This window comes from Trichosurus vulpecula, chromosome 1 (assembly GCF_011100635.1).
Source record: "Trichosurus vulpecula isolate mTriVul1 chromosome 1, mTriVul1.pri, whole genome shotgun sequence".
NCBI classification, from domain to species: Eukaryota; Metazoa; Chordata; class Mammalia; order Diprotodontia; family Phalangeridae; genus Trichosurus; species Trichosurus vulpecula.
The window spans coordinates 498602793-498626030 of NC_050573.1; the positions used below are offsets into that span (position 1 = coordinate 498602793).

At 40.3% G+C, this 23238-nt stretch overlaps 1 protein-coding gene across 4 annotated transcripts in view; it reads right to left on the reverse strand.

Moving 5' to 3' along the window:
- The window catches only part of FLCN (folliculin), a 40238-nt gene extending 17271 nt beyond the window's left edge, over positions 1-22967 (reverse strand). The window contains exons 1-9 of one of the 4 annotated variants that reach the window (XM_036739529.1): positions 22887-22963; positions 16595-16743; positions 12119-12222; positions 9022-9138; positions 7718-7991; positions 6222-6368; positions 4890-5111; positions 1061-1221; positions 724-815 (exon numbers count right to left, since the gene is read on the reverse strand). In XM_036739529.1, coding sequence (XP_036595424.1) covers positions 724-815; positions 1061-1221; positions 4890-5111; positions 6222-6368; positions 7718-7966 — 871 coding nt within the window. In that variant the 5' untranslated portion in view covers positions 7967-7991; positions 9022-9138; positions 12119-12222; positions 16595-16743; positions 22887-22963. Of the gene's footprint in view, positions 1-723; positions 816-1060; positions 1222-4889; positions 5112-6221; positions 6369-7717; positions 7992-9021; positions 9139-12118; positions 12223-16594; positions 16744-22886 lie in introns of all 4 variants that reach the window. The other 3 variants (XM_036739539.1, XM_036739534.1, XM_036739541.1) reach the window with 3 other exon arrangements.
- Positions 22968-23238: the final 271 nt, after the last annotated feature.

The window sequence follows — 23238 nt, forward strand, 5'->3', positions numbered from 1 at the left end:
GAGGTGAAATTCTGACTTTCACATGTAGTTTTTTAAAAAGCAGATAACAAATCCACTATGTTGGTTTTAAAGATTTCCTGCTTGTCTGTGTCCCACTCCCAGCTTACTTCAGTTTTCTTCTGTATATTTTTTGAAGTTTCTTTGATGTTGTTTTCTTTTTTGGCTGCATCTTTACCAGTGGTCCCTTTATCCCTTCCTAACACTGTATTTCTAACTTCATTTATTCCGTCAAGTTCTCCTCTAGAGGCTCTTAAACTTTTCTCCCTTCCACTCAATTTTATTCCACCTGAATTCAACCACATCTGATTCATTTATTTCTAACATAATCTATTCTACCAAAAATCAAATAATTACCAACAGACGTGGCTAAATTTCTAACAAATTAAACATTTAGGTTCAAATTTAAACTTTAGCTCCCTATTCAGCAGGAATTAGGAGACCTACCTACAATGGTTAAGTGCTTAGCCAAAGGAAACGGAAAGAAGAGGAAGAAGAGTTCTTTCACTTGATACTGTCCACAGATGGCCATACAGTAGCAACAGACTCCCACCCCCGCTAAAGGAAACATTTCTTTATGCAAGTTCCAAAGAAGTAAAAGTAGAAACTTAAGAAGGCTAAGATTTAAGTGTACACAGTAAGATTCTCAGTGTCACAGAAGATGGATCCAAAGTCCACCTATAAAGAGCCCTTTCCTAAAGCTAGAGACCACAAAGTCTTACTTACCAGCTAGTTTTTCCATCTGAACCAACGTGTCTTCTGTGGGTGCTCCTTCGAGGAGTTTCTCAGTCAATCTACTGCCACAAGCTTTCAGGAGCCTACAGAAAAGGAAAAAGACTAATTTCCACCAATTAATCCTACTTAGCTAGTGATTTTATAGTGCTCAATTTAACGAGTGTTACAGAACTCAGCTAGTGTCAAATAAGCAATGAGTCACCCATTTGAGAGTCACCACATTTCCTAACATATCATCAAAACCAAATTTCATGATGGATAATACAAATGCCAGCAGTCTCATCACTTTAATGGGAGCAGTAGGGCCTTGTCATCCAAGGGTCATTACCAAGCAAAGGAGGTGTGCAGACACGCCCATAAATTTTCATCACTTGTCAATGATGTGAGAGAACGGGCTGCATTGCCATTGCGCTGGTGTAAGAACGGAGTAAAAGCTGTGTTCATCCGCTGGGCACGCTGTGGACAGCCGTACTGTTCTGCCTCAAACACCTAAGGATGCAAAAATTCTGTTTACTAAACTAAAAAAAAAAAAACCAGGGTCAGTTCACCCAGTTCAAATCTCATTTATTCTACAAGGCTCCTCCGATTGATTCTGGCTGGAGTAATATCTCCCTGTTTGAACACCTATTATACTTACATAGTTAATAACATACAGCTCAGCATGTATTTGTCCTCTATTTTTTTTATGATGCGTATCATTTTGCATCCTTGATCCCATTCCATCCCATCCTGTCTTCTCCAACAGACTGTATCTAACATCATCCCCACTTTCTCTCTAATATTCAGTGTCTCCTTATCTACTGCTTCCTTCCCTGCAGCCAACAAACATGCACAAGTTTTTCATCCTTAAAAACAAAACCAAAAAAAGCTTCACTAAGACATGCAAATCAAAATAATCCTGAGGCTTCCCCCCAGCAAACTGATGGAAATGGCAAAGTATGAGAGGCTGTGGAAAGACAGACATACTACTGCATTGTTGGTGGAGTTGTGAATTGCTCCAACCACTGTGGAAAGCAATTCTAAATTTGGCAACGCAAATGTCCATAGCCTTTGACCCAGAGACTTCATGGCTACGTATATATTAAAAAGAGCTCAATGACAAAAATAAAATCCCCATATACACCAAAATATTTACTGTATCAGCCCTTTTTATGGTAGCAAAGAATAAAAACAAGGTCGATGCCCCAGGTAAGAAATGATTAGAATGTTATTGTGCTGTAATAAATGAGTACAGAAAACCATGGAAATATTTATATGAACTGCAGTGGACTAGATGAAGCAGAACTGGGAATGCAATATACACATTGATTACAATATAAATGGAAAGAACAAAGCACCTAGTTGGTGCAGTGGACAGAGTGTGAGGCCTGGAATTAGGAAGACTCCTCTTCCTGAGTTCAAATCTAGCACTTTATAGCTGTGTGGCCCTGGGCATTCACTTCACCCTGTTTGCCTCAGTTTCCTCAGCTGTCAAATGAGCAGAAAAAGGAAGTGGCACACCATTCCTGTATCTTTGCCAAGAAACCCCCAAATGGGGTCACGAGGAATCAGATACACCTGAAAACCAACTGAATAAAGTAGAAACAATGACAAAAGAACCAACAGTGACGCCTGAAATTATACGGAAAAACAAATAACAAAAAATGCACGGCAGAGAACAAAAGGAAACTTAGAAGGAGACACAGAAAAGCAAGGAGGCTTTGACAATGATGTACAGTATTTATTACATATTTTTTAAAAAAGTAAACAGTGTGAAACAAAAATTCATGGTTTTCTACTGAATCCTCTTTTTATGCTGTGCTTTATATGTGGAAATGTTCTTTTTTTTTTTTTTGGTCTTTTTTGTATTCAAGTTCAAAATGAATAAAGAATTTTTAAAAATTATAATGATCATGCTTGGCCCCAAAGGAGAGAAATGAGAAGACTCCTTTGTACTTCTATGCAGAGGTGGTAGACCATACTTGAAATAATGCATACAACATCAAACTTTTTCAGCATGTGCACTAAGTTTTGCAGAACTCTTTCTTTCTTACTCTTCTTTTAGTCTTTATCATAAGATATATGTGAAGGGGCTGGGGGAAGACTACAGTGGGAAATATAAGTGATATAAGAGCAAAACAAAATGTAAAAAGCAAACAAAACTAAACCAAACCCTTCACTAGCTCCTACCATTTCCAGTAGCTATCATCCTACATCTCTTTTCCTCTTTCAGCTTCTCGTTGAGAAAACTATCTGAACGCAATGCCTTTACTTCTCTAAACCCTCTGCATCTGGCTTCTGATATATCAACATTCAAACGAAACAGCTCTCTCCAAAGTTACCAACTCATCTCTGAATTGCCAAACCTAATGGCTTTTCTCAATCATCCTTCCTGACCCCTCTGGAGCATCTGACACCGTTGACCACCTTCTCCTAGATGCTCTTTTTTCTGGGTTTTCATGGTGACTTCTGTTCTTGGCTGCCTTTGCCAAATCATCATCCTCGTCATACCCACTAACTGTGAGTTTACCCCAAGGCTGTCCTGGGCGTTCTCTTTCCTCCCTACGCTCTTACTTGGTGACCTCGTTGGTTTCCATGGGTTCAACGATCATTTCCACAGAGATGACTGCCAAAGGTATGCGCAGCCCTAGTCTTCTCTACTGAGCCCCAGTCCTACATCACCAGTTGCTTATTGTGCATTTGGAACTGGATGTCCCAGAGACATCTCATACCCAACATGTCCAAAACAGAATTCATTATCTCTTCTCCAAATCCCGACTCTCTTCCAAACATCCCTATTTCTGTTGAAGTTACCACCATGTCTCAGTCACTAAGGTTTGCAACTCTGGTATCTTCACTCTCATTCATTCCATACCTAATTAGTTGCCAAAACCTGTTGTTTCTTTCACCACTATATCTCTTGCATATAGATGCTTTCCACTCACACAGCTAATTAGCTAATTCTAATTTACCTCTTGCTTGGACAACTGTAAAAATATCCTATTTGGTGTTCCTACCTCATGTCCTTCTCTACTCTAATCCATATCCCCACAAAGCTGCTGTGGTTTTCCTAATGTTCCAGTCTGACCATGTTTTGTTGTTGTTTGTTTCAGTCGTTTCTGACTCTCCGTAACTCCATTTGGAGTTTTCTTAGCAGAGATACTGGAGTGGTTTGCTATTTTCTTCTCCAGTTCACTTTACAGATGACGAAACTAAGGCAAACAGGGAAAAGTGACTTGGCCAGGGTCATGCAGTTAACAGGTGCCTGAGGCTGGATCTGAACCAGGAAGATGAGTCTTCCTGATTCCAAACCCAGCACTCTAACCCAGTGTACCACCTGGCTGTGCCCGACCATGTTGCTCCCTCTCACCTCTGCGATCAGTATCAGCTCCGTCACTTGGCACTGAAAGTTCTTTACAACTTTGCCCCTTCCTAGATTTTCACCTTATTACACATTTACTCCCTACCGCACATTCTACAATTCATCCAAACTGGCCTTTTTGCTATTCCTGACACACGACACTCCATCACTTGGCTGTGACTTTGCCCTGCCCTCTCCCATGAGTGAAATGCACACCCTCCTCACTTCCACTGATAGAATCCCTGGTTTCTTTTAAGACTCAACTCAAAAGCCACTTTTTACATGAGGCCTTCCTGGTTCCCCAAGCTGCCAGTGCCTCCCACCAAGACCTTCACATATATACTTCTACATGTGTGTGCAGTCTCCCTTCATATGGTACAAACTCCGAGAGGAGAGGGAAGGTTTCACAGTTGATTTTATATCCCCAGAAGCCAGTACTATGCCTGACGCAGAAGGTGTTTAACAAACATTTGCAGGCTACTTGACTGAATACTCTTCTGTATCCCCACATAGGGCCGGAAACAGTTGTTACGTTCAAATATTTGACAGATTTAGAAGCCAAAGGAAAAAGAGGTAGTAATGAGAATGCTACTTAGTTTCCCCAAAAGTAAAAGAAACTGATACGGTCTTCTGTGTATAAGAAAAACCACCTCTGAAGCTACCTTAAGAAAGGAGCATTTTTTCACGTCTCTCATATAGCATCATTATTAGTGTTTTGACTTAAGCGTACAATGAGATATCCCCATGCCCTGCCTCCTTACATTCTGGCCATGCAGTGTGTAACACATCCTTTCCCAGACCAAATGGCAGGACCCACCTTCAGTGCTTTGCCCTGAAGTTCATCAATGATCCCTCGAATCTTCTCCAGCAGAAAGGGCCAGGAGTTGATGAGATATATCCGGTCCATCATGATAGCAATGATGCTATACCAGCGCTGGAAACCCCGGGCCAGACTGTCTTTGATGAAAAAAGTGTGGCTGAACACAAAGCCATGTTGCTCATCTCCAAAGAAAATGGGGCCTTCACGCCCAGGACAGACCTGATAGAGACCACAACTACATCTGAGTCAATTAATCCTCTTCTTGGTTTAGAAATATATAAAATGTAGTAACATATATAAAAAAATAAATGACGGCCTTTCACATTTGTATAAGCTGACTAAACCAAGTCATAGGCAGGAACAAAGCGAAAAACAAACAAAAGCAAATTCATTTGGGTGGGTGACTAGGCTGAAGACCATTCTAGCAATCCTTCACATGTTCTTCACAAGCAATACGTAGGTCTTCCGATTTTTAATTCCACTGACCACTAAGTCTGTTCATGATTTTTCCCAGCCTGAGCCATGGGTTATCTGTATTCAAATGCAGTTTACAAGCAATCTACATGGAATTTAGAAACTGAGAAATCTCAGCTTTTTGGAACTTTTTTAAAACAGGGACAAATCGGGAAAAAAACAAAGCCAAGACAGGCTGCCAAGAGAGATGCCAGAAAATACACATTCTTTATTCTTAAGAAAGACTCTCAGGGTTTTACTCAAAGCCTATTTATTTTTATTTTACACACAGTTCTAAACAAACTAAGGAGTGTGCCCACAACAGATTAGAAACAATTAATCAGAGAGGCAAAGGGGAAGACAGAAGAGAGCACATCAACTGCTCCAGGTGGCACGCTAACAGTTGAAAAGAAGACAGAAGAAAAAACAAATATTTTAAAAACCCAACATACACCACATCTCAAAAATGCAGGAGTCCACAGACATTTAGAGTAGGGGCAAAAATCCCCACCCTTCAACAACACCTGAAAGCAACAAAGTTTTAAAACTAATATTTACAATTATTACCTTGAGTCATTAAGAAGTTAAATTTTGTTCTATATTCTTTAAGAAATCTTTCTTGGATACTTAAGAGTGGCAAGCATTACCAATCTGAAAATCTGAATTATCCACAATGCCTTATTCCCACACAGTCAAGCTATTACTGTATTCTTTGTTCCCTTGAAAGCTCAAAAATTCTGACGAGTTTACTTTTTCTTTCTCCAATCTACAAAAACAACAGGATTTAGCAACGACTGTGCAATAAAGGTGCACCATTACTTGGAGTAGAAATTACATTCCTCAACAGGGTTTCCTTTTCAGTCAAAGTAGTCTTACCTCACAACTCAGGCTTCGAACACAGGCCTGGCGAACAATACTAAAGAGCTGTGGATGATTTGGGTGCTGATGACTAACATATTTTATTGAGGTTTCTTTGTCATGGCTGATGTACCCAGGATGTCCTGCTGCAAGTGATCGACAGCCCTAACCCAGGCAAGGGAAAAAGAAGGCAGAATTGATCAAAAAGCAAGAATAAAGCCATTTCCCCCCACAAACAAGTCACAACAACTTGTTCAAATTTTACATAAAAATAACTACTTACTTCGAGGATCCTTTTAGTTATGCACTTCGAAATTCACAAATGCTTTATCTATAGGACTTTGTTTCATGAATTGGAAGAAAAGGGAAGTACTAATAAGGACTCAGGGACTTTCCTAAGGTCATAAAACAAATTAATGATGGAAAGGAAAATCTCTCAATTCCCCAGTCACACCACTATGTGTTTGGTATTAATCAGAATAATTAGTATCTGGTGTCTTCTGAATCTTAGATTAATGATTGTCAAGTTATGTGACCTCTGCAAATTTAGGAGAGGTAAGCCTGGTATGAAGGAACTGGTAGTGGAATGTGAGGAAAAAACTAGAGATCTGGAAATTCTTAATCTTTGTATATTATATAATTGTGACTATAAGCCAAGTCCTATATATATATATATATGATAATGAGGCTTGGTAGGTGAGAACCAGGACTGTTTGTTGTTCATTAGTTTATTGTTCCCAGATAAAGTTCTTAGAAAATTTAAAATGTTCGAGACCTTCAGAAATAGTTAAATTTACAAGCCATCAAGAATCATTTTATACAGTGCTGAATGATCTTACATATCACTATAATTTCTAAGTCTGTAACTGATCATAAATTCTAGTTTACTAAGTAACAGAAATAGGATATTGTAACATCAATTAAGTTGTAACGTTTTTACTGTTTTAGAATGATAAATTAAGTGTCTTTAATTGAGCCTTACTAGGTGCAGAGCCCCAGGCCCAAACCCCTATCTACTAGGTGCTAAGACTATGTGGGCATGAAGTCCTCAGGGTCCTAAGGGGAGTTGCTAAGACCAGAGCCAATAGTAGGAGCCTAAGTTCTGGTCACTCAGATGTTTGATGATGGCTGAAGAGTGTATAAAAATAGAGAACAGAGCTATTTGCATGAGGGCTCTCACTCTGATGTTCCTCCCGGCTGGCCCAGAAGTTGATGCCTTCTTGGTAACTATGAATTGTATTTGGTCTGTTGATAATGTGTGTCTACTATAATAGATGTGTGTTTGTAATCTGCTTGTATTTGCTCTGAAGTTCAGGGTGCTGGCTTTTTCCCCTGAACTAAGCGAATGATATATGTACATGTTGGATTACAGTAAGATTGTTAACCCCTTAACACTGGCCTTCACCCCCACAGCAGCTGCCAGCCGAACTGTTGAAACAGATACGGTATGACCTATCAGCACGCTACATAAATGCAGAATGTAGAACCTTTTTTAAGAACCTAAGGACACCCACCTCACACATGTCTGATTTCTTTGGCCCTGGGCTGCTAGATTCAGCACTGGCCCCTTCTGCTGGGCTATGAGAGCGAATTCTGCTGCTCATTTGAATGCCACCTTCCTCCTCTTCAGCCTGTTCTCCCTGCCCAGGGCTATCTCCATTTCCAGCCCCCTGAGGAAGAGGAGAGTGTAGGACTTCTGTACAGAAGAGGGTTCGAGGGCCATGGAGCTCACAAAAATGACAAAGAGCGACAATGGCATTCATGGTTCTACTCAAACTGGCAACTGTCCTGCAAACCAGAAGGGAAGGAAAAAAATGCACCATCAGATTATCAGTATTCATTTAATTCATATTTCCTGAGTACTTAACTAATAAAAATAGCTGACGCGTATAGAGCGCTCTGACGTTCTCTGTAAGGCGCAGTGAGTAGAGCACCGGCCCCGGAGTCAGGAGGACCTGAGTTCAAATCTGGGCTCAGACACTCAACACACTTACTAGCTGTGTGACCTTGGGCAAGTCACTTAACCCCAATTGCCCTGCCAAAAAAACAAACAAAAAAACCCCCCAAAACAGTAAAGTTCTTTGTAAGCATAAATATGAGTCACTACTATGAAACAGATCTGTATCCCGAGAGTTTAAGCTCTAGTGAGGGAGACAAGTCTTATACATATATAATGGCTTCTAAACAAGCTGGACTTTTTTATTTCTCCAACACACATTTAGTCAACCCTTGTTATAGGCAGCACGCTGTGAGGCGCAAGCATCAGAAAGACAGAGGCCTTGCCCTCAAGGAGTTTACCATCTTGTAAATTTCTTGAGGTAAGTCCTTGAACACAAATAGGCCACAGACCAGCAGAGATCAATGAGGCAGACAATCTTGGTGGAGTGAGTGGTGAGGGCAAAGATACAGTAACAAGAAAGCCGTTTGGGGCGTAGGTTAGGATGGTGGCAGTAGCAGGAAGAGATGAGACCAACGCAAGAGACACTGAAAAGTAAGAATCGACAGGATTCAGCAGGATTAGAATCAAGCTTCCCAGCCTTTGAGACACCATTCGAAGAAATACCGATGTCAGCAGGAGAAGCCGGGGTGTGGAGAGAAGTTTGACTCATCCAGCACCTTCATTTTACAGGTGAGGAAGCAGGGTGGGATGAAATCAAGCATATGAACACAGGTAGGAGAATTCCCTTATGAGAAGAAAGATTCCACTTCCTCTCAGACTGCAGGGCAGAAGAGAAAAAGGGAAGGTCCGCTCTAGAATGAAATCTGACAAGCTCCTCTCGGAATCCTTCTCCTGCTCAGTAAGGTTATCAACACCAACCTCTGTCGTCACCGAACAGGACTTTTGGCTCCACATAGGTCAGAGTGCACAAATTCAGTTCATCTCCAAATCATCCTGTATTGGCACATGCTGTTTAGTGGGAAGATGCTCCATGTTCTAGAGACAAGTTAAAAAAAAAACAATCAATTTCCAAAGTAAGAATTTCAAAGCATAAAAACAAGCAAATTGCTTCTAGATGACTGCAGATGAAAATGCGCAGAGGGCGAGTCATAACAATGGTAAGATGAGGCTGGCACCTACATCCACCTGGCTTACCACATTCTTTAGCATGTAGAAAGTGATTAATGGGTTGGGCGCAGGGGTGGGAAACCTGTGGTCTCAAGGCCACATGTGTCCCTCTAGGTCCTCAAGCACTACCCTTTGACTGAATCCAAACTTCATAGAACAAATCCTCTTAATAAAAGGATGTGTTTTGTAAAAGTCAGAAGGGCACACCCTAGGACCTGGAAGACTACATGTGGCCTTGAGGCTGTAGGTTCCCCCTCCAACCCCCCCAGCCCTCGGGCCTATAAGCAAACAATTCCTGAATGGCTCCTCTTATTCGGTTAGCTGTAAAACAGAAGCTTTTTTTTTTCCCTGCCTCCTCTTCCCTGAAGTACAAGTGCTGTTTGGGTACCATTTATTTACAATGGTCTGTGAACAACCACCTGAAGAATGAAGGTCACCACCTGTATTGTAAATGCATTTTTTGCTTGATGGGAAGATCTTTCTCATACATTAAGAGGCCCATGTGACCTACTTAAGTCACATGGAAGCCTAAGTCACATGAGCCTGGGTCATGAGAGTTGTGATGCCCTCTGACCCAGAAGAAGTGTGTATATACTCTTGAGGTTAGCATTTTGCTTTGGGGCTCACTCATGGGAAGAGTGTTTGTGTGCTGTAGCCAGATGAGACTCTGGGTAGCCATTAAGGAGCCACCCCACCCCCCTCCCCACCCTGCTTTGAAAACCCAGATATTGGTGCTTTTCTCTCTGATAACTATGTATGTATTGCTGTGGACAAGAGTTAGAAGCCCTGTCTGCTGATTTGTGTTACTTGTTCTGTTTATATAATTCCTGCTTGTGATTTCTGTTTGTATTTGCTCTGAAGTTCAGGGTGTTGACTTGATTAAAGTAAGATTGTTGCTTTAAAGTTGATTTCCTTTAGAAAAGCAGATCAAAGAACCTGTGCTGGCAACCCTCCTATGTGCTGGTGTTACTGGTCTTACACCCTCACAGCAGCTGCAAACAACATTATTGTTACACCATCACTACACAAGAAGGGGGTTAAATAGAATGCATCTCAAAAAATCAAGATTTGCTGAGTGAGCGGAGCAGAGACGAGGGAGCATTATACACAACCACAGATATATGGATTCTGTGAGGACTAACACTGACAGACTCTGCTTTTCTCAGCAACACAGTGTGCAAGGACAACTCCAAAGGACTCACGATGGAGAATGCTGTCTACATCCAGAGAAAGAACTATGAAGTATGAATGCAGATTGAGGCACACTTCATGCTCGCCTTTTTCTCCCCCCCCCTTTTTTTCCCTCTCTTTTGTATTTGTTTTTTGTATTTGTTTTTTGGTTCTGTTTCTTCTTTCTCATGATTCATTCCATTGGTCATAATTCTTCTCCACAACTTGACTAGTGTGTAAATTAATTCAATGCAAAGTTATACATGGAAGTTATATGGGATTCCATGCCGTCTTGGGGAGGGACGGGGGGAGGGAGGGAAGAAAATCTGGAACTCAAAATTATGTAGAACCATGTGTTGCAAACTAAAAATTAAAATTAAAAAAAAATTGAATAAGAAAAAAAAATCAAGATTAAAATGCAAAACAAAAACCATAAATTGTTCCAAAGGGGAGGTTGGCCATAGGCAGCACTATCAAAACTATTTCCCAACTCCAAAGTCAAAACTGAAATTAACCCACTCTAAAGTGTAAGAAAAGTACTTCTAACCAATAACATTAGCTAACAGCTAAAATTTATATAGCATTTTAAGGTTTGTAAAGCACTTCATGGATATTATCACATTTGATCCTCACAGGAACCCTGGGATGTATCCCCACTTTACAGATGAAGAAAACCAAGGCAGACAGAGATTAACCAACCTGCCCAGGATCACAATTAGTAAGTGTCTGAGGACTGTTCTGAACTCAGGTCTTCTGGATCCCAAGCCCAGCCCTCTATCCACTGCACCATCTAGCTGCCTAATTACGAGTCACTCTATTCAGGGCATGCCTAGAAGTGTCAACGAGCCCAGGGAAATGTTCTAATCACTAACACTTTTGCCTCTGCCATTTTCAATACATATCTACTACCTGAATCTTGCAAGACATTATATATTACAATGCAACTGCTATATTTGTGGCCAGAACTCTATCCTACTGGTAATACGGAGCCTGCACTTTTTTTTTTTCATCTCCTTATTTCTACCTGAAGTTGAATGGAAAAACAAAAATTTTTCTCTTGGCTTTTTCTGAAAAAGGGACTACGTCTCCAAAGGTTAGCGAGGTGAACATGACCAGCTTCATAAATGGTATGGGTAAATGAAATGTACTGCAGACATTTCTAGAATGATAAACTGGATCTTGGAGAACATTTAGTTCAACAAACTCACTGTAGAGACGAGTAACTGAAACCCAGAGAGGGGAAGTTAATTAGCATGCCCCACAATTTTCCAATGCTTTTCAATGAGCTTTAGTGGAGCTGGGAAGTCAGAAATTGTCATTCCCTCATTATTCCTGTTCAGCCCCTGGCTATGAAAGGCAAATCAGAACACTAATACCTAGAAGTCGTATATTTACCTCCTTGTTAACTTTATTGGCTGCCAAAGCACATAGTCTTTGATAGGGTCTTATTTACATTAACCTATTTACCCATGAAGCCTGGCACCCTTCCCACATGTGTGTATGTGCACATTTGAAATTCAGAGCTGACACTATGTATGAAACATTACTATAACTGGCAAACCAAAGAATATTTTCTTATGATAGTAAAGGTCTAAGCCCCAAGTAGTGAAGAGGAAATGAAGGACCTTTTGGCTTAATATCTTCTAGAAAAATTAAGAGTCTACAGTAGTTAGGATACCTGGGGTTTATTCCTGGTACTGCTGCTAAACTGTAATCTTGGGTATGTAATCTTGGGCAAGTCACTTAACCTTCTTTCAGCCTCCTTCAGTTTTTTGTTTTAATCTGTAAAATGAAACATGGAAAGATTCCGTGACCAAACAAGAGATTAAAAAAGGATCACGGGAGGTAAAATGGACAATTCTGATCATATATAATTAAAGTTTTTGCACAAACAAAACCAATGCAGCTAAAATTAGAGGAGAAGCAGGTAAATGGGGGGACAATCTTTGTAGCAATTGTCTACAATAAAGGTCTAATTTTTCAGATATGAAGGGAACTGGTCCAAATTTATAAGAATAAGAGCCATTCACCAATTTATACATGGTCAAAAGATACAAATAGGCACTTTTCAGAGAAAGAAATCAAAGCTTTCAATAGGCATATGAAAAAATGCTCTAAATCATTAATAATGAGAGAAACGCATTTTAAAACAACAGAGGTTCCATCTCATACCCAACAGTTCACCAAAGTTGGTCAAAAAGGAAAACGATAAATGTTGGAGAGCTTGTGGCAAAACAGGTATATTACTGCACTGCTGGTGAAACTCTGAACTAGTACAGTCATTCTGGAAATCAATATGAAACTATGCCCCCAAAAGTTATTAAACTGTACATGCACTTCAACCCAGCAATATCAACATTAGGTATAGACCCCAAAGACCTTTTCAGTTCTTAGCTGTGGCAAACAACTGGAAAATATGTGCATGCCCATCAATTAGGAAATGGATGAACAAGCTACGGCTTATGAATGTGATGGAATACTATTATGTTAAAAGAAATGATGAAGGGGATGGTTTCAGAGAAACCTGGGAAGATTTGTATGAACTGATGCAGAGTACAGTGGGCAGAACCAGGAGAACAATTTCTATAATAACATTACTGCATAAACAAATAACTGAGAAAGACTTTAGAACTGTGATCAACACCATAACCAACCACAATTCCAGAGGATCATGACAAAACATGTTACCACCTCCTAAAAGAAAAGCAATGGACTTAGAATACAGACTGAGAAACAGTTTTCTGAATGTGGCCAATGTAGGAACACTGGGGAAGCTAGGTGGCACAGCGGATAGAGCGCTGAGTCTGGAGTCAGGAAGACTCCTCTTCCTAAATTCAAATCTGGCCTCAGGTACTAGCTATGTCCCTGGGCATTCACTTAGCCCTCTTTGCCTCAGTTTTCTCATCTATAAAATGAACTGGAGAAAGAAATGGCAAACTGTCCAGTATCTTTGCCAAGAAAACCCCAAATGGGGGTCACAAAGAATTGGACATGACTGAAATGACTGAACAAAAACAAAAAATGTGAGAATCTGTTAACAGTTTGACTATACATGTTTGTAAGAGGTTTTATTTTGCTTTCTAAATGCAAAAAGAAAAAGGTATAAGGGAAAGAAAGTAAACTGAAAAAAAAATTAAAAAACAAAAGAAAGATCACAGACATTGGTTTGGCAAAAACAGACACAAAATGATGGAGAGGAACTTAATTACCCTTCCTTTCTGGCTCTAGATGCTATATAGTAGACCAAAATTTGAGTTGGAGAGAATTTTTGTGAGCATTTAGTCCAACCTTTCATTTCACTGATGAAGAAATTATCTATATATGAAAACTTGAGACAGGAGTAAGCAGGAAAACAATGGCTAACCCAGGGGTGGGGAACATGCAGCCTCAAGGCCACATGCGGCCTTCTAGATCCCTGGATGTGGCCCTTTGAGTGAGTCCGCACTTCACAGAACAAATCCTTTTATTGAGGGGCAAGGGTTCCCCATCCCTGGTCTAACCAAATACAAAAAAAATTACAGGTTAAGCAACTCAAGAAAATCCCCAGCACGAGGAAAGCAACTCTGCAGTGATCACAAGTAGAACTCCAGAAAAAAGAATGCATTGGCCTCAAAGGACTCCAAGAAAGGATGAAAGGAATGAAGAACTGAAACAGAAAAATAATGAAATCAGAGCTCTTTGAAAGAGAACAAACATCTTAGAACAGAGGTGGAAAACCTTAGTCAAGTAGTGAACTTTCACTCAAACTGAACTTTCTTTTATATACTGTCTCCTCCACTTAGAGTGTGAGAACTCCTGGAGACCAGGGACACCGTCACTTTGTCTATTTGTATACCCAGCACGTAAGGCAGTGTTTGGCACAGAGTAAATACTTAATACTTATTCATTTATCATTCATACAAGGAAATGCAGCAACTGCAATAAGGAAAACTTAATACTATCTTAGAGTTGGATGAGATGAATGGAGGAGAAGAAAATGTGACATAGTCTGACATGCACCCTAGTACTAGATCTGGGGAAAGTAGATTTCACAGGGTTCAGAGGATAAAGAACTAAAATGCTTCAGGCGAGTCAAACCTGGAGAATGCAAGATATGCTCAAGAATGAAATTCTGAAGACAAAAGGAAATAATTCTAATGAGGAGGGGAAAAGCGATTTGTCTGAGGAGTGCAAGGTGGATGCAGAGGACCTCATCAACCAATTTAGCTTTTTTCTTTTGGAGGGGGGAAGGCAGGGTAATTGGGGTTAAGTGACTTGCCCAAGGTCACACAGCTAGTAAGTGTGTAGAGTGTCTGAGGTCACATTTGAACTCAGGTCTTCCTGACTCCAGGGCTGGCACTCTCCTGATTTCGTCACCTAGCTGCCCCCAATTTAGCTTTTAAAAAGGAATGTAAAGAAGACTGAAGCAAGGCCAGGTAACAGAAAATAAATATAAAAATGTGACACAGTTATATAAAAACAGTGTCAGGAGTGCTAAAGCTCAGGATAAGCTGGTGCTGGTGAGGAAGGCCAAGGGCAACAAAAAAGGGCTTTTTTTAGTTATACGGGATATTCAAGTCTTAGTGGAGTTTCAAACTTTAATCCACTTGAGGCAGAAGGGATGATAGTGGACAACAGAAAAAGGCAGAACTGCTCAATTCTTAATCTGTTTCTGCTTTCTCTGTAAAGCAGAGTGACACATAAAACTAGAAATGACAGAGCAAAAATGACTAACAGGAAGCTGAAACATAAGACAAGTGAGAAGACAGTAAGGCAGCACCTAGCTGCCCTATGAATTAAAATCCCCTCGCCCAGATGAACTACATCCTTGGGTCCTGGAAGAACTGACATGTGACTGCAGAACTGTTATCAGTGATATCTGGAAGATCATGGAAGATGACAGAGGCACCACAAGATGGGAGATTGGCCAAGTGTTGTGTTGATTTTCAAAAAAAGAGAACAGATCAGAGTCTGAAAACCACAGACCAGTGAGTATGACTTCAGTTGAAAGGAAAATTATTGAAAGGTCCATCAAAGAGACGGTGTATTATCTAAAAAGAGAAGCAGTGACTTCTTCAAAAACAAACTAACCTCATTTCCTTTTTTGACACTTTTGATTACTAAACTAGTAGATGAGGGGAGAACTAGAGACATAGTTTACTTAGATTTTTTTGCAAAGGTTTTGATAAAGTATCTCATACTATTCTCATGGAGAAGATGAAGAGCTGTGGATTAAACACTAATATAATCTGGATTCAGAAATGGTTGGATAGGGGCAGCTAGGTGGTACAGTGAATAGAGCACTGGCCATGGAGTCAGGAGGACCTGAATTGAAATCCAGCTTCAGACACTTAACACACTTACTAGCTGTGTGACCTTGGGCAAGTCATTTAACTCCAATTGCCCTGCCTTCCCCCGTCCAAGAAAAGAAAAGAAATGGTTGGATAGCTGGGTTCAAAGAACAATTGCTAAAGGTTCAGTGTCAATGCTCTAAGAGGTCTCCAGTAGAGTAACCCTGTGCTGTTTAACATTTTTATCCACTACTTCATTAAAGGCATATATGCATTAAATGTGGAAACTGGCAGCTAACACAACGGATGACCCAAAAGGATACCAACAAGCAGGGTTTCAAGCTGATTCTTCCTTTAGGTACCAAAAAACCCCAAACCCAACACAACCAACTCTACACATACAAGAGGGAGGAGACATGGTCAGCCAAGTGATGGGGCAGCCCAAAGAGCTAATGCAATCTTGGAATTCATTAGGAGGCCCACAGCTTCCAGGAACTGGGAGGTGATGATCTTACTGTGCTCTGCCCTGGTCAGACCTCATCTGGAGCACTGTGCTCAATTCTGGGTGCCGTGGTTTCCTGGGTGCCTGGGTTCCTGAGGAGGAACATCCAAAGGAGGGCGACCAACACAGTGAAAGGCCTCAAGACCATAACATAGGGACACTAAGTATGTTTAGCCTGAAGAAAAGAAGACTCAGGGGTGACATAACATCTGGGTCATGTATCTGGAGGACTGTCATGGGGAGGAGGGATTAGACTTGTTCTGTTTGCCTCCACAGGGCAGAACCAGGATCCCAAAGGAGGATGCTTCAAAGAAGACAACTAAGGCTGATGTCAGGAAAAACTTCCTAACAATTCAAGCTGTCCAAAAGTTAAAGCGCTTGCCTTGACAGGAGGAGGACTCGTCCTCCTTGGAGGTCTTCAAGCAGAGGCTGGACAGCCACTTGTCATGTATGTTGTCCCAGAGCTTCCTTCATGTGTGGACTGAACCAGACGGCAGCAGAAGGCCCTTTTCACTCTCAAATTCTGTGATTCTGTGAAAGGAAATCTTACAATATTACATACCAAAAGGCAAAAAGAAAAAGGTGGATGACAAAGATTAACTTATGTGGCAAAAGTGAGTACAATCTTATAGCAAAAAATTAGAGCTTTAGAATAGAAAATGTTCAAGTATTCATGTTGAGAAAACAAGAGACAGGTAGAATCTTTGCAACTCCAAAGCTTCACCTAGAAAGGTGGAGTAATTTGAAAGAAATAAATGATGATCAAATTCTTGTAGTGGCAGGGGTAGGGTTTGGTGAGGGAGAGACCACTGTCTCCTCAAAATCCTATCTCCAGGAGGCTGGGAGGGAATAAAGAAACATGTTTTCTTCAGTTTAGTCTCTTTTTAAAAAGTAAAGAAAAAGGCAGAGGAAAAGGCAATACACTAGAAGCATTTTCACCTTCTCTTAGAAGGTTTTCCAACCGTGCTTAGTGCTAGTATCTTCCCTCTGTGACTATCTCCACTATATTCTGTATTATCTCATTGGTATATAGTCATTTTCATGTTTCCACCATTAGACTGCGAGCTCCTTGAGAGCAAGGACTGTATCTAAACTTTGTTTCCAAAGCACTTAGCACAGTGCCTGGCACAAAGCAGGCACTCAATAAATGCTTGCTAACTTATTTCACATAACTTAGGTCTGTCCAAAAAAGGAATGTAAAACATAGAGGTGAAGGTGGGAGGAATGGGCATCTCATGAGCATCACTACTATCTGATCAGGGTAAGGAAAAATTGAACACTCACAGAGTTAGGTGTGGAAATGCATAAAAGTGAACAGGTAAAATACATCAGGAGAGGGGTTAAAAGGGAGGGCAAAATTAGGGAGGGAACTGTCACAAGCAGAACAAACTTCAACCATATAGTGCTGATGATAAAGTGAGGATTTCTTTAGGAAGGAAGGAAGGAGGAGCATGGACCAGTGATCTAGGTCTGGGCAGAGTAAAGAGAGGAACGCCAAGAACAGCAGGATCAGACAACTCCAATTACAGGCTTGTGGATAACCCATTCCCTGTCTTTACCCTCCTTTCTCTTTTAAAGAAAGGAGTGAGTAGGAAAGAGAAGAAAAATTACAACTGAGTATGATGGAGCAAAAGCTACAACTAGAAGTCATAACCATGAATGTGAATGTGATTAATTCACCCACAACACAGCAGTGTAACAGAATGGAATAGAAAGAAGAATCCCACGATACGCTGTTTACAAGAAAAAAACTTGAAATATAAAGATTCCCACAAAGCTAAAGCGGGGTTAAAGCAGAATTGCTTCGGGTGAATCCAAAATAACCAGTGTGACAACTATGACCTCAAGCAATGAAACAGTAAAAATAACACTAGAGACTGGACTGGTCATTTCACTAGGTCCTGAATATGGAAACACCCTCTTCTACCCTGGCAGTTTGGCACCTTCTTTCCAATTCAGAGTTGCCTGGAGCACTCAGAATTTAAGTGATTTGCACAGGGGCACACTGCCATGATACTCGGTTCATCTTGGCTCCTATGTACTTGCTATGCAACACTAAAACCAGACGTGGTTAAAAAGAGAAAGGAGGATACATTATGCTTAAAGATACTAGTGATAATCAAACAGTATCGATACTAAATTTAAAAGACCAGAATAGCATAGCATGTTACATAAAAGGAAAGCTAATCAAATCACAGAGAGAAATAGCCAGTAAGACAATAATTGATGGGGTCCTCAATCAAAACTAGCCAAATCTAAGAAAAAGAAATGAGAAAGAAGTACTTGAATAGAATTTCTGAAAAGTTACATATGATAAACCTCTGTTGATTACTGTATAAGGGATAAGGGGTATACTAATTTCTCAACTTTACATGGTACTTTTTATAAAAATAGACCATCAGCTAGAGCACAAAAACTTTAGAAGCAAAGTCTTAAAGAAAGAGCCAAAGAATAAGCTGTAGAAAAAAATAAAAAACTTTACCAAATAGAATTACAAGGAAACAACATGCTAAAATTTTGGGGATTGCAGCTAAACCAATCTTTAGGATAAAATTTATATCCCCAAATGCCTTCTTTAACAAATGAGAAAAAAAGAGACCAATAAGCTGGGAACGTATCTTAAAAAACCTAGAAAAATGGTAAATCAAAAGACTCTATGCTAACACCAAAATGGAAATTCTGAAAATAAGAGAAAAACATTGATTTTCTTTAAAATTGTGAAGTGACCGATTCAACTATGAACTTTTAAAAAAAAATAGCTAGTGAGTCATTAGCTAATTTTTAAAAAGGTAAACCTATTACCAAAATGAAAAAGAATTCACAACAGATGAAAAAGAAGTAAAAGAAACTGTTAGAAACTACTGTGCCTAGTTACATGCGGACAAAACTGACAACCTGACTGAAACGAACAAATACTTAGCAAAAAGAAGATGAACAAAACAAGATATAAAACACTTAAAATAATCTGAACTCCACAACTTGACTAGTGTATAAATTAATTCAATGTGAAGTTATACATGGTAGATATATGAGATTCCATGCCGTCTTGGGGAGGGAGGGGAGAAAATCTGGAACTCAAAATTATGTAGAACCGTAAGTGGTAAACTAAAAATAAATTAAAAAAAATAATCTGAACTCATAAAGCAAAACTGAACAAGCTAGAAAAGAACTCTTAAAGAAAAAATCCAGGCCCAGGTGGACTTAAAAGAAAATTCCATGAAACGTTAATAATTAACTCTAATATTACTTAAAGTGTTTGTAAAAACAGAGAAAGAAGACATCCTACTAAATTCCTCCTATATGACAAATGTGGTGCTGAAGCTAAAGGAGGGAGAAAGAAAGCAAAATATAGACCAATATCTCTCATGAACAATAATGCAAAAAATACTGAATAAAATATTAGCAAGGAGGCTACTGCAACTTTAAAAAATTATTCCCAAGACCAGGTGGAATTTCTACAAGGAACGCAAAATTGGTTAAGAAAACTATAAAGCAGGCAGTGTTAATTTTTAAAAATAACAATAAAGTCCACATTGTTTTGCTTCTCGCAAAAATGAATTGAAATGATAACTTCAGTAAAATATGATATCATGACTTAAATCCATAAAAAAGGCCAGTCTTTCTGTATATTATTAACAAAACTAGGAAGAATAGAAAAAGAAATTTCATTCAAAACAACCACCGAAGTATAAAATATCTGGGAATCTACCCATGAAGCCATGGGACTTCTACAACTATATAACATCCTTTAAAGGAAGACTTAAATTGTTCTAAAGATATTGATTGTTCACAGTTAAATTATATCGAATTCAATTATAGTTTTAGTGCTACAATAACTAAATTACCAAGGGTTTAGTTTTTGAACAGAAATAGAAAAATAATAAAAAAATTCATATAGAAGAAGAAAAGATCAAGAATTTCAAGAGAAACAATGAAAAAAAAAGAAGGCATGAAAGGTATAAAACAGTAATAATCAAAACTATCTGGTACTGGTTTAAAAGGTTGGATCAATAGAACAGATTAGGTACCTAACACCCCAGGAGCAATTGAATATAGCAGCACAGTATTTGATAAACCCAAGGGCAACAGCTATTGCGGTAACTTTGAAAAAACTGCTGGAAAAATTGAAGAAGTCTGGCTGAAATTAGGTTTAGACAAACATCTCACACCACATATCACAATAAGCTCCAAATGGATACGAACTAAATGTAAAAGGTCATATCACAAATTAGAGGAGGAGATAACCTTTCACAAAGGGGGACAGGAAGAGAATGGTCAAGTAAACAAGGAATAGAGGTAATTTAAGATTACATAAAACCAAGTCTTGTGCACAAGCACAATCAATACAGTAAGAATTAGAAAGGGAATAAGAAAACTTCGTGGGAAATTTCTGATAGACTTGATATCCAAAATACATAGAGAAATGATTGAAATATTTAACAATACAGGACATTTCCTAATAGATAACCGGCTACTGCATATGAAAAGGCAGTTAGCCAAAGAAGAAATACAACCTAGCAAACCCGATAGGATAAAATGCTCCAAATCACTAAAAAGAAAAACATAGAGTAAAACAATTCTAAGGTTCTGACTCATACTCATTAGCAGGCAAAGACTGCAAGGGGCTGTAGCAATTGTTGGTGGGTCAAGGAGGATAGGTACACTTATGAATTGTTGGTAGAACTGCAAACTGGTCTAGTCATTTCGGAAAGCAATAAGGAAATATAATCAAAAAGTTACTTAACTGTGCATTCCCTTGACATAGCTATATCACTATCTGTCATAAACCCCAAAGAAATCAAAAGCAGAGGGCAAGGTCTGATACGCTACAAAAATCTTTTTAGCAGCACTTTTTGTTGGAGACAAAAAATGAAAACAAATTGCTTACCCATCAGCTGGGGAATGGCTGAACAACTTGCGGTATACATATGTAATAGAGTATTTATTATGCCATAAGAAATGATGAATAGCATTCCGAAATTCAGAGATTTGGAAAGACTTGTGTGATCAAACCATGAAATGAGGAGAGCCAAGAAGAATTTGCGTAAAGCCCGTGTAAAGGAAAACAATTCTGAAAGACTTCAGAATTCTGACCAACACAGTGACCGATAATGACTTCAGAGAACCGATGATGTTTACCTCCCACCTCTTGGCGTAAAGGAACAGTAAAGTACCTTTGCAGACACAGTATGTTAATTTGTTTTGCTTGGCATTATGTATTTGTGAAAAGAGAGGGCTTCAATTTGTGAAAGTGGGAGGAATCCATGGGTAGTGATAGAGATGCAAAAAGAAAGAGTAGCAACAAAAAAAATTTAAATACACAGACTATTCTATTAAATTAAAAATACTTTAAAAAACTCTCCACGAACATGACTAATGTATTAATGTTTTGCATGACTGCACACGTATAACCTATGTCAAATTGCTTACCCTCTTAGGGAAAGAGAAGGGAGGAAGGGAATTTGGAATTCAAAAATTTAAAAAAAAAAGATGTTAAGAATTGTTTTTACATGTAATTGGGAAAAATAATATATTATTCTAAATTTTAAAAATACATAAAATAAAATCTTAGAAACTCTCCATGATACAAAAGTTCCCAGCTTCCTATGAAAACTTTTTTATATTGATGCGATTCCACTAAATGAGAGAGGCTTACAATTTTTAAAAAATTCCCTGAAAGAGAAAGGGGATAATCCTTCCCGGTGATGTGTTTTAAAAGAAAAGGATGGAGTACCAGGTAAGACTTCAGCCCCAATCCGCACAGCAGTAAGAGAAAAAGGGGTGACGTGAAAGATCTCTGGCTTCATTTAGTTCCTCCACCTAGATACCCAAGTCAGTTCAAGCACGTGTTCTTATCATACTCCCTCCTTATCTTTCCCTGTCACCATCTCTTATCAGCTCCCTATTCCTTCCTCCGCCGACTCTACGTCCTCAGACCCTCCCTTCAGGCTCTGACTCACCCATCCTCCCTCCCCCAACACCTTTTAGTTCAATCCTCACCGATCAGTGCCCACCCCCAACACCCCCACAGTTCAGTCCTCCACTTCGATGCCTCCTCAGCACCCCAATCCGGATCCCCTTGGAGAAGTACTTTTTGCTGTGGCAAAAGGATGGAAACAAAGTGGGTGCCCAACAATTAGGGTTCTCAGACTCTAATCCTGCTTTCCCTTATGACCCTCCCTCCCCTCACAATCCCCCCCAGCCCCCCTTCGCCTAATGACCCCTTCACTAGCCCTCCATCCAACGACCCCTCCCCCATCCGATGACCCTTGCCCTCAGTCGACTCCATCCAATGACCCCTCCCCTTGCCTCCCCCCCACCATCCATCCGATGACACTGCCTACTCGGTGGCCCCTCCATCCAATGACCCCTCCCCTTGACCCCCCCCATCCAATGATCCTTGCCCCAGGTTACTCCCATCCAATGACCCTCCCTCGTCTTCTCCCCCTTCCAACGACCTCCCCCCAACCACAATCTCATGCAAACACGCCCACCCGAACAGGCACTCCAGCACTGCCCCCAGGTCCGGCCTCCAGGCCCTTGCTTGCCAGAGGCCCGGCCCCGCCTCGCCCCCCGCCCCTCCCCGGTTCATCCTCCCTCCGCCCCGCCGCACACCAGCTCTCTTCCTCTCGAACAACATAGATCCCCCCCGCCCGCGACCCTACAAAGCTCACCTCCGGCCCCAAGAGCAGCTGTGCTAGGGGAGCCCGGGCCAGGAGCGCCTGACACGGGCGAGACGTACCATTCGCCTACCTGCGAGCATAGGGGGAGACGGCTTATCGAGGGAAGGGAAACTGCCCTCAGAAAGGAATCCCACGACGGAGAGACATCCAGGCCTCTTTTACGAAGGCTCTAAAACCTAGAGAGTCAAGAGATCTGGCGGAAGCAAATTTCAGTTGTATCGTCATCGTCCTAGCCCCTGAGTCCCCCCCCAAAGAAAGTGCCAAAATGGTTCAGGCCACCCATTCCGGGCGAAAATAGCAAGAGGAAACCGTTTAGAGTCCGAGGGGAGAACAGGCTTTAAGA